This window comes from Pseudophryne corroboree, chromosome 5 (assembly GCF_028390025.1).
Source record: "Pseudophryne corroboree isolate aPseCor3 chromosome 5, aPseCor3.hap2, whole genome shotgun sequence".
NCBI lineage: Eukaryota > Metazoa > Chordata > Amphibia > Anura > Myobatrachidae > Pseudophryne > Pseudophryne corroboree.
The window spans coordinates 421870854-421882813 of record NC_086448.1 but is presented as its reverse complement, the minus strand read 5'-3'; the positions used below and the strand labels follow the sequence as shown (position 1 = coordinate 421882813).

Sequence of the window (11960 nt, the reverse complement as noted above, 5' to 3'; positions counted from 1 at the left end):
ACGTCCGGACGTAGCGAGGCACCTAACCCTTTACACAGCTAAACCTGATTACTATGGCGCAATATGCGCGATAACGGAGATCATTTTAGAAAGGAAATTGGGCATGATATATCATTTGAATTTCACCCATAGTGTACTAGGACACTAATTTTATACCCCAATGGGGTGTAAAATTAACATTAACAACTGCCACGGAGAGGAGTCTCTATAAATATTTGGACAGGGGTCCCTTTAAAATGTTGCTGTGGGGGTTACAAAGTTCTGTCTACACCCCTGATTTATGGCGTATTTTCCAGCTATTTCCTAGGTCTTTGAAATAGCCTGTGTATTACCATACATGATATTACTGAACATAGTCTATTCTTTTGCTTTTAACTTAGCATGAGAAGCTGGTGTAATGTAATGTCGGAGTCCGGGAAATTCTGGTTGCAGTGTACAGTAACAAGTTCGCGGAGTACATCGGCCGCACATGCGCAGTGGAGAGTAGAAACTTGGAATAAGTTATCCCGGGGTCGCAGAGGAATGTCACAGCCTGGCTATGCGCACTTATAGCGGCACCTAGCGCCGTCACACAGTACGGATAAGGCGGAGGTGCCCGGTGGTGGAAGTGACACCGCTGCCGGCCTGCAACTACTGGTGCCCGGTGATCCGTTACTTCCTCCGCCGGCAGCAGCGCTGAGGGTTCTGTGCGTGGCTGGTAGCGGCCCCGGCCAGGAGGACTAGTGCCTGCGTGGTGTCCGGGCACAGCCTTCCCCGCATGGAATGCACAATCCCGGCTCAGTGTCAGCGCCTCTTCCGTGCCTGTGAAGATGGGGACTTGGACGGTGCCCGCAGGCTCCTGGAGCCGGAGACTGCCAGCGTCACATCCAGCATCGGAGGACGTGCCGGAGATGGACCCGCAGTTTCGGACAGTCAGGGGGGGAGCTCCGCTGTGTCCGCCCTGGTGCCGGTAGACTCCACGGACGAGGATGGTAACACGGCGTTGCAGCTGGCGGCCGGGGTCGGACACGAACCGCTGGTCAGGTTCCTGCTGAGGAAGGGGGCCTCGGTGGACAGCAGGAACTACTACGGCTGGACAGCCCTCATGCAGGCGGCTAGGTACGGCACCCCTACACATTCCTGCTGCTCACCATGTTATCCTCAGCACTGTAACCCAGTGTGTGCTTGTATTGGGATGGTAAAACCTGTATGCATGTCTTCCAAAGAGGAACTTGGGTTAAGTTATCTTTTTTTCTCTTACGTCCTAGAGGATGCTGGGGACTCCATAAGGACCATGGGGTATAGACGGGCTCCGCAGGAGACATGGGCACTATAAAGAACTTTAGAATGGGTGTGCACTGGCTCCTCCCTCTATGCCCCTCCTCCAGACCTCAGTTAGATCCTGTGCCCAGAGGAGACTGGGTGCATTACAGGGGAGCTCTCCTGAGTTTCTCTGAAAAAATAATTTTGTTAGGTTTTTTATTTTCAGGGAGCTCTGCTGGCAACAGGCTCCCTGCATCGTGGGACTGAGGAGAGAGAAGCAGACCTACTTAAATGATAGGCTCTGCTTCTTAGGCTACTGGACACCATTAGCTCCAGAGGGAGTCGGAACGCAGGTCTCCCCTTGCCGTTCATCCCGGAGCCGCGCCGCCGTCCTCCTCCTCACAGAGCCGGAAGACAGAAGCCGGGTGAGTATAAGAAGAAAGAAGACTTCACAGGCGGCAGAAGACTTCAGTTCTTCTCTGAGGTAAGCGCGCGCCATTGCTCCCACACACAATACACACGGCAGGCACTGATGGGTGCAGGGCGCAGGGGGGGCGCCCTGGGCAGCAATATAAACCTCTAGGACTGGCAAATACATATATATGGGCTGCGGAGGTAGTAGATATAAGAATCCCCCGCCAGTATTATAAAATTGAGAGGGACCGAAGCCCACCGCTGGAGGGGGCGGAGCTTGAGTCCACAGCACTAACCAGCGCCATTTTCTCCACAGAGCACTGCAGAGAAGCTGGCTCCCCGGACTCTCCCCTGCTGAACACGGTGACACAGGGCAGAAAAGGGGGGGGCATTTGTAAGGCGCAGTGAGTGTAGTATACAGATAATTATATAAAAGCTCTATATTATCTGGGAATTTGTTTCCAGTGTCAGTTGGCGCTGGGTGTGTGCTGGCATACTCTCTCTGTGTCTCTCCAAAGGGCCTTATTGGGGAACTGTCTACATAGGAATATATACCTGTGTGTGTGGGGGTGTCGGTACGAGTGTGTCGACATGTCTGAAGCGGAAGGCTCATCTAAGGAGGAGGTGGAGCAGATGGTTGTGGTGTCTCCGTCGGCAACGCCGACACCTGATTGGTTGGACATGTGGAATGTTTTGAATGCAAATGTGACCTTATTACATAAAAGGTTGGACAAAGCAGAGTCCAGGGAAAAAGCAGTGAGTCATTCAATGGCTTTGACTGTATCTCAAGTCCCTTCAGGGTCTCAAAAACGTTCTCTATCCCAAATAGCAGACACTGATACCGACACGGATTCTGACTCCAGTGTCGACTACGATGATGCAAGGTTACACCCACGGGTGGCCAAAAGTATTCAGTATATGATTATGGCAATAAAAGATGTTTTGCATATCACAGATGATCCCTCTGTCCCTGACATGAGGGTGCGCATGTATAAGGAAAAGAAACCTGAGGTAACCTTTCCCCCATCTCACGAGCTGAACGAGTTATTTGAAAAAGCTTGGGAAACTCCAGACAAAAAACTGCAGATTCCCAAGAGGATCCTTATGGCGTATCCTTTCCCTGCACAGGACAGGGTACGGTGGGAATCCTCGCCCAGGGTGGACAAGGCTTTAACGCGCTTGTCCAAGAAGGTGGCGCTACCGTCTCCAGACACAGCAGCCCTCAAGGATCCTGCTGATCGCAGACAGGAAACTGCCTTAAAATCAATTTATACGCATACGGGTGCTTTACTCAGACCGGCAATTGCATCGGCATGGGTATGTAGCGCGGTTGCAGTTTGGACAGATACCTTGTCAGCTGAGTTGGATACCCTAGATAGGGATACCATTTTATTGACCTTAGGTCACATTAAAGATGCTGTCTTATATATGAGAGGCGCTCAAAGAGACGTTGGGCTGCTAGGTTCGAGAGCCAACGCCATGGCGATTTCTGCTAGGCGAGCCCTGTGGACCCGCCAATGGACGGGTGATGCCGACTCAAAGAAGCATATGGAGGTTTTACCTTACAAGGGTGAAGTTTTGTTTGGGGAAGGTCTCACGGACCTGGTTGCCACAGCTACCGCAGGTAAATCTACCTTTTTGCCTTTTGTTCCCCCACAGCAAAAGAAAACTCCATAATATCAGATGCAGTCCTTTCGGTCGCATAAGTCTAGAAGAGGTCGGGGCTCATCTTTCCTTGCCAGAGGTAAGGGTAGAGGGAAGAGAACGCCTGCTTTGGCTAGTTCCCAGGAACAGAAGTCCTCCCCGACTTCTACAAAATCCACAGCATGACGCTGGGGCTCCACTTGGGGAGTCCGCACCGGTGGGGGCACGTCTTCGCCTCTTCAGCCAGGCCTGGGGTCTATCAGCTGTGGATCCTTGGGCGATGGAAATTGTATCCCAAGGCTACAAACTGGAATTCGAAGAGGTGCCCCCTCGCCGATTTTTCAAGTCGGCTTTGCCAGCTTCTCCCCCAGAGAGGGCAGTAGTGTTAGCTGCAATTCAAAAGGTGTGTCAACCGCAAGTGATTATCAAGGTTCCCCTAGTCCAACAGGGAAAAGGGTACTATTCAACGCTGTTCGTGGTCCCGAAGCCGGATGGCTCGGTCAGACCGATTTTAAATCTAAAATCCCTAAACCAGTACTTGAAAAAGTTCAAATTCAAGATGGAATCGCTCCGGGCAGTGATCTCCAGTCTGGAAGGGGGGGATTTTATGGTGTCGCTAGACATAAAGGATGCATACCTTCATGTTCCAATATATCCTCCTCATCAGGAGTACCTGAGATTCGCTGTACAGGACTGTCATTACCAGTTTCAGACGTTGCTGTTTGGGCTTTCCAGGGCCCCGAGGATTTTCACCAAGGTAATGGCGGAGATGATGGTGCTCCTGCGCAGGCAGGGAATCACAATTATCCCGTACTTGGATGATCTCCTGATAAAAGCGAGATCGAGAGATCAATTGCTGAAAAGCGTGTCGCTCTCCCTGAGAGTGCTACAACAGCACGGTTGGATTCTAAATCTACCAAAGTCACAATTAATTCCGACGACTCGACTATCATTCCTAGGCATGATTCTGGACACGGAACAGAAGAGGGTTTTTCTCCCGAAGGAAAAAGCCCAGGACCTCCAGAACATGGTCAGAGACCGGTTAAAACCAAAAAGTGTGTCTGTTCATCAATGCACTCGAGTTCTGGGGAAAATGGTGGCAGCCTACGAGGCCATCCCATTCGGCAGGTTTCATGCGAGGACATTTCAGTGGGACCTTCTGGACAAGTGGTCCGGGTCCCATCTACAAATACATCAGAAAATAAGCCTGTCCCCCAGGGCCAGGGTGTCTCTCCTGAGGTGGCTGCAGAGTGCTCACCTTCTAGAGGGTCGCAGGTTTGGCATTCAGGACTGGGTTCTGGTGACCACGGACGCGAGCCTCCGAGGATGGGGAGCAGTCACGCAAGGAAGAAATTTTCAGGGACTATGGTCAAGCCAGGAGGCTTGTCTACACATCAACATACTGGAATTGAGGGCCATATACAACGTCCTACGACAAGCGGAGGATCTTCTTGCGACCTACCAGTTCTGATTCAATCAGACAACGTCACAGCCGTGGCTCATGTAAACCGCCAAGGCGGGACAAGGAGCAGAGTGGCAATGGCGGAAGCCACCAGGATTCTTCGCTGGGCGGAAAATCACGTAAGCGCTCTGTCAGCAGTCTTCATTCCGGGTGTGGACAACTGGGAAGCAGATTTCCTCAGCAGACACGATCTCCATCCAGTAGAGTGGGGACTTCATCAAGAAGTTTTTGCAGAGATAACAAGTCTTTGGGGAATTCCTCAAATAGACATGATGGCGTCACGCCTCAACAAGAAACTTCGGAGGTATTGTGCCAGGTCGAGGGAACCTCAGGCAGTAGCGGTGGACGCCCTGGTGACACCATGGGTGTTCCAGTCGGTCTATGTTCCCTCCTCTTCCTCTCATCTCAAAAATATTGAGAATCATAAGACAAAAAAGAGTGCAGACAATACTCATTGTCCCAGATTGGCCTCGAAGGGCCTGGTACTCAGATCTTCAGGAAATGCTCACAGAAGATCCGTGGCCTCTTCCTCTCAGGGAGGACCTGTTACAGCAGGGGCCCTGCGTGTTCCAAGACTTACCGCGGTTACATTTGACGGTATGACGGTTGAACACCGAATCCTAGCTGGGAAAGGTATTCCGGAAGAAGTCATCCCTACGCTGATAAAGGATAGGAAGGAGGTGACGGCGAAACATTATCACCGTATCTGGAGGAAGTATGTTTCTTGGTGTGAAGCCAAGAATGCTCCTACGGAGTATTTCCATCTGGGCCGTTTTCTCCACTTTCTACAGACAGGAGTGGATATGGGCCTGAAGTTAGGCTCCATTAAGGTACAAATTTCGGCCCTATCTATTTTCTTTCAGAAGGAATTGGCTTCTCTACCAGAAGTCCAGACTTTTGTCAAGGGAGTGCTGCACATCCAGCCTCCTTTTGTGCCCCCAGTGGCACCATGGGACCTTAATGTGGTATTACGGTTCCTAAAATCTCACTGGTTTGAACCGCTTCAGTCGGTTGAATTAAAATTTCTCACTTGGAAGGTGGTCATGTTGTTGGCCTTGGCATCTGCGAGGCGGGTGTCCGAATTGGCGGCCTTGTCTCACAAGAGCCCCTGTCTGATTTTCCATGTGGATAGAGCGGAGTTGAGAACTCGTCCTCAATTTTTGCCCAAGGTGGTTTCATCGTTTCATATGAATCAACCTATTGTGGTGCCTGTGGCTACAGGTGACTTGGAGGACTCCAAGTCCCTGGATGTAGTCAGGGCCTTAAAAATCTATGTAGTCAGACAGAAGCTCTGTTTGTCCTGTATGCAGCCAATAAAGTTGGAGCTCCTGCTTCAAAGCAGACTATTGTTCGCTGGATCTGTAACACGATTCAGCAGGCTCATTCTACGGCAGGATTGCCGTTACCAAATTCGGTCAAGGCCCATTCCACTAGGAAGGTGGGCTCTTCTTGGGCGGCTGCTCGAGGCGTATCGGCTTTACAGCTGTGCCGAGCAGCTACCTGGTCGGGTTCAAACACTTTTGCCAAGTTCTATAAGTTTGATACCATGGCTGATGAGGACCTTGCGTTTGCTCAGTCGGTGCTGCAGAGTCATCCGCACTCTCCCGCCCTTTCTGGAGCTTTGGTATAAACCCCATGGTCCTTACGGAGTCCCCAGCATCCTCTAGGACGTAAGAGAAAATAAGATTTTAAACCTACCGGTAAATCTTTTTCTCCTAGTCCGTAGAGGATGCTGGGCGCCTGTCCCAGTGCGGACTATTTTCTGCAAGACTTGTATATAGTTATTGCTTACATAAGGTTATGTTACAGTTGAAATCAGTCTTTGCCTGATACTGTTTGTTACATACTGTTAACTGGTTGCGTATGTTCCATGTTATACGGTATGGATGGTGTGGGCTGGTATGAATCTTGCCCTTGGATTACCAAAATCCTTTCCTCGTACTGTCCGTCTCCTCTGGGCACAGTTTCTCTAACTGAGGTCTGGAGGAGGGGCATAGAGGGAGGAGCCAGTGCACACCCATTCTAAAGTTCTTTATAGTGCCCATGTCTCCTGCGGAGCCCGTCTATACCCCATGGTCCTTACGTAGTCCCCAGCATCCTCTACGGACTAGGAGAAAAATATTTACCGGTAGGTTTAAAATCTTATTTCTCTATCGTCCTAAGTGGATGCTGGGGTTCCTGAAAGGACCATGGGGAATAGCGGCTCCGCAGGAGACAGGGCACAAAAAAGTAAAGCTTTTACCAGATCAGGTGGTGTGCACTGGCTCCTCCCCCTATGACCCTCCTCCAGACTCCAGTTAGATTTTGTGCCCGAACGAGAAGGGTGCAATCTAGGTGGCTCTCCTAAAGAGCTGCTTAGAGAAAGTTTAGCTTAGGTTTTTTACTTTACAGTGAGTCCTGCTGGCAACAGGATCACTGCAACGAGGGACTTAGGGGAGAAGTAGTGAACTCACCTGCGTGCAGAGTGGATTTGCTGCTTGGCTACTGGACACTAGCTCCAGAGGGACGATCACAGGTACAGCCTGGATGGTCACCGGAGCCGCGCCGCCGGCCCCCTTGCAGACGCTGAAGAGAGAAGAGGTCCAAAATCGGCGGCTGAAGACTCCTGAGTCTTCATAAAGGTAGCGCACAGCACTGCAGCTGTGCGCCATTTTCCTCTCAGCACACTTCACACAACAGTCACTGAGGGTGCAGAGCGCTGGGGGGGGCGCTCTGAGAGGCAAATAAAAACCTTATTAGAGGCAAAAAATACCTCACATATAGCCCACAGAGGCTATATGGAGATATTTAACCCCTGCCTAACTTCAAAAATAGCGGGAGACGAGCCCGCCGAAAAAGGGGCGGGGCCTATCTCCTCAGCACACAGCGCCATTTTCTCTCACAGAAAAGCTGGAGAGAAGGCTCCCAGGCTCTCCCCTGCACTGCACTACAGAAACAGGGTTAAAACAGAGAGGGGGGGCACTGATTTTGGCGATATTGTATATATATAAAAGATGCTATAAGGGAGAAACACTTATATAAGGTTGTCCCTATATAATTATAGCGTTTTTGGTGTGTGCTGGCAGACTCTCCCTCTGTCTCCCCAAAGGGCTAGTGGGTCCTGTCCTCTGTCAGAGCATTCCCGGTGTGTGTGCTGTGTGTCGGTACGTGTGTGTCGACATGTATGAGGACGATGTTGGTGAGGAGGCGGAGAAATTGCCTGTAATGGTGATGTCACTCTCTAGGGAGTCGACACCGGAATGGATGGCTTATTTAGAGAATTACGTGAGAATGTCAACACGCTGCAAGGTCGGTTGACGACATGAGACAGCCGACAATCTATTAGGACCGGTCCAGGCGTCTCAGAAACACCATCAGGGGTTTTAAAAACGCCCATTTACCTCAGTCGGTCGACACAGACACAGACACGGACACTGAATACAGTGTCGACGGTGAATAAACAAACGTATTTCTCATTAGGGCCACACGTTAAGGGCAATGAAGGAGGTGTTACGTGTTTCTGATACTACAAGTACCACAAGAAAGGGTATTATGTGGGAGTGAAAAAACTACCTGTAGTTTTTCCTGAATCAGATAAAATAAAATGAAGTGTGTGATGATGCGTAGGGTTACCCCGATAGCAAATATTGGCGTTATACCCTTTCCCGCCAGAAATTAGGGTACGTTGGGAAACACCCCTTAGGGTGATAAGGCGCTCACACGCTTATCAAGTGGCGTTACCGTCTCCAGATACGGCCGCCCTCAAGGAGCCAGCTGATAGGAAGCTGGAAAAATATCCTAAAAAGTATATACACACATACGGTGGTTATACTGCGACCAGCGATCGCCATCAGCCTGGAGATGCAGTGCTGGGTTGGCTTGGTCGGATTCCCTGACTGAAAATATTTTATTCATGTAGAGCATTTAATAGGATGCATTCTATATATATGTATGTGAGATGCACAGAGGGATATTTGCTCTCTGGCATCAAGATAAGTGCGTTGTCCATATCTCCCAGAAGATGTCAGGGACACGACAGTGGTCAGGTGATACAGATCCCATACGGCAGATGGAAGTATTGCTGTATAAAGGGAAGGAGTTATTTGGGGGTCGGTCCATCGGACCTGGGGACCACAGCAACAGCTGGGAAATCCAACCTTTTTTACCCCAAGTTACATCTCAGCTAAAAAAGACACCGTCTTTTCAGCCTCAATCTTTCCTTTCCCATGAGGGCATGCAGGCAAAAGGCCAGTCATATCTGCCCAGACATAGAGGTAAGGGAAGTAGACTGCAGCAGGCAGCCCTTTCCCAGGAAAAGAAGCCCTCCACCGCGTCTGCCAAGTCCTCAGCATGACGCTGGGGCCGTGCAAGCGGACTCAAGGTGGGGGGGTAGTCTCAAGAGTCTCAGGGCGCAGTGGGATCACTCGCAAGTTGACCCCTAGATCGTACGAGTATTATCCCAGGGGTAAAGATTGGAGAGTCGAGACATCTTCTCCTCGCAGGTTTCCTGAAGTCTGCTTTACCAACGGCTCCCTCCGACAGGGAGGCAGCATTGGAAACAATTCACAAGCTGTATATCCAGCAGGTGATAATCAAAGTACCCCTCCTACGACAAGGAAAAGGGTATTATTTTTCCACACTATATTGTGGTACTGAAGCCAGACGGCTTGGTGACACATAGTCTAAATCTAAAATGTTTTGAACACTTACATAAAAGGTTCAAATCGAGATAAAGTCACTCAGAGCAGTGATAGCGAACCGAAAAAAAAAGGGGACTATATGGTGTCCCTGGACATCAAGGATTACCTCCATGTCCAAATTTTGTCCTTCTCATCAAGGGTACCTCTGGTTCGTGGTACAGAACTGTCAATATCAGTTTCAGACGATGCCGTTTGAATTATCCACGGCACCCCGGGCCTTTTTACCAAGGTAATGGCCGAAAAGATGTTTCTTCAAAGAAAAAAGGCATCTAAATTATCCCTTACTTGCACGACCTAAAAAGGGCAAGTTCCAGAGAACAGTTGGAGGTCGGAAGAGCACTATCTAAAGTAGTTCTTCGACGGCACGACTGGATTCTAAATATTCCAAGAATCGCAGCTGTTTTCCGACGATACGTCTGCTGTTCCTAGGGATGATTCTGGACACGGTTCAGAAAAAGGTTTTTCTTCCCGAGGAAAAAGCCAAGGAGTTATCCGACCTGTCAGGAACCTCCTAAAACCAGGAAAGGTGTCTGTACATCAATGCACAAGAGTCCTGGGAAAAATGGTGGCTTTTTACGAAGCAATTCCATTCGGCAGATTCCATGCAAGAATTTTCCAAAGGGATCTGTTGGACAAATGGTCAGGGTCGCATCCTCAGATGCACCTGCGAATAACCCTGTCGCCAAGGACAAGGGTATATCTTCTGTGGTGGTTGCAAAAGGCTCATCTATTGGAGGGCCGCAGATTCGGCATACAGGATTTGATCCTGGTGACCACGGACGCCAGCCTGAGAGGTTGGGGAGCAGTCACACAAGGAAGAAACTTCCAGGGGGTATGGACGAACCTGGAAAAGTCTCTTCACATAAACATTCTGGTACTAAGAGCAATCTAAAATGCTCTAAGCCAGGCGGAACCACTCCTGCAAGGAAAACCGGTGTTGATTCAGTCGGACAACATCACGGCGGTCGCCCATGTAAACAGACAGGGCGGCACAAGAAGCAGGAGTGCAATGGCAGAAGCTGCCAAGATTCTTCGCTGGGCGGAGAATCACGTAATAGCACTGTCAGCAGTGTTCTTCCCGGGCGTGGACAACTGGGAAGCAGACTTCCTCAGCAGACACGATATTCACCCGGGAGAGGGGGGTCTTCATCCAGAAGTCTTCCACATGCTAATAAACTGTTGGGAAAGACCAATGGTAGACATGATGGCGTCTCGCCTCAACAAGAAACTGGACAAGTATTGCGCCAGGTCAAGGGATCCACAGGCAATAGCTGTGGACGCACTGGTAACACCTTGGGTGTACAAATCAGTATATGTGTTTCCTCCTCTGCCTCTCATACCAAAGGTATTGAAGATTATACGGTGAGGAGGAGTAAGAACAATACTAGTGGCTCCGGATTGGCCAAGAAGGACTTGGTACCCGGAACTTCAAGAGTTGGTCACGGACGACCCGTGCCCTCTACTTCTGAGAAGGGACCTGCTACAACAGGGTCCCTGTCTCTTTCAAGACTTACCGCGGCTGCGTTTGACGGCATGGCGGTTGAACGCCAGATCCTAAAAGGGAAAGGCATTCCAGAAGAAGTCATTCCTACCTTGATTAAGGCAAGGAAGGAAGTCACCGCGAAACATTATCACCGCATTTGGCGAAAATATGTCGCGTGGTGCGAGGATCGGAGTGTTCCGACGGAGGAATTTCAACTGGGTCGTTTCCTACATTTCCTACAATCAGGATTGTCTATGGGTCTCAAATTGAGATCTATTAAGGTTCAAATTTCGGCCCTGTCAATATTCTTCCAAAAAGAATTGGCCTCAGTTCCTGAGGTACAGACTTTTGTTAAAGGAGTACTGCATATACAGCCTCCTGTGGTGCCTCCGGTGGCACCGTGGGATCTAAATGTAGTTTTAGATTTCCTCAAATCCCATTGGTTTGAACCATTGAAAAAGGTGGATTTTAAATATCTCACATGGAAAGTGACTATGTTACTGGCCCTGGCTTCCGCCAGGAGAGTATCTGAATTGGCGGCTTTATCTTATAAAAGCCCTTATCTAATCTTCCATTCGGATAGGGCAGAACTGAGGACTCGTCCGCATTTTCTCCCTAAGGTGGTATCAGCGTTTCACCTGAACCAACCTATTGTGGTGCCTGCGGCCACTGGCGACTTGGAGGACTCCAAGTTGTTGGACGTTGTCAGAGCCTTAAAAATATACATTTCAAGGACGGCTGAAGTCAGAAAATCTGACTCGCTGTTGATACTATATGCACCCAACAAGTTGGGTGCCCCTGCTTCTAAGCAGACGATTGCTCGTTGGATTTGTAACACAATTCAACTTGCTCATTCTGTGGCAGGCCTGCCACAGCCTAAATCTGTTAAGGCCCATTCCACAAGGAAGGTGGGCTCATCTTGGGCGGCTGCCCGAGGGGTCTCGGCATTACAATTCTGCCGAGCAGCTACGTGGTCGGGGGAAAACACGTTTGTAAAATTCTACAAATTTGATACCCTGGCAAAAGAGGACTTGGA

The 11960-nt window shown here is 49.8% G+C and overlaps 1 protein-coding gene across 2 annotated transcripts in view; it reads left to right on the top strand.

The window, feature by feature from the left end:
- The first annotated feature begins 464 nt into the window (after positions 1-464).
- ANKS6 (ankyrin repeat and sterile alpha motif domain containing 6) overlaps positions 465-11960 on the top strand; it is a 255254-nt gene continuing 243758 nt past the window's right edge. For both annotated transcript variants that reach the window (XR_010177741.1, XM_063922805.1), the window contains exon 1: positions 465-1098. Coding sequence is in view for 1 of the 2 variants with exons in the window: in XM_063922805.1 (XP_063778875.1) it covers positions 758-1098 (341 nt within the window). In the remaining variant the exon portion in view is untranslated. The remainder of the gene's footprint in view (positions 1099-11960) is intronic.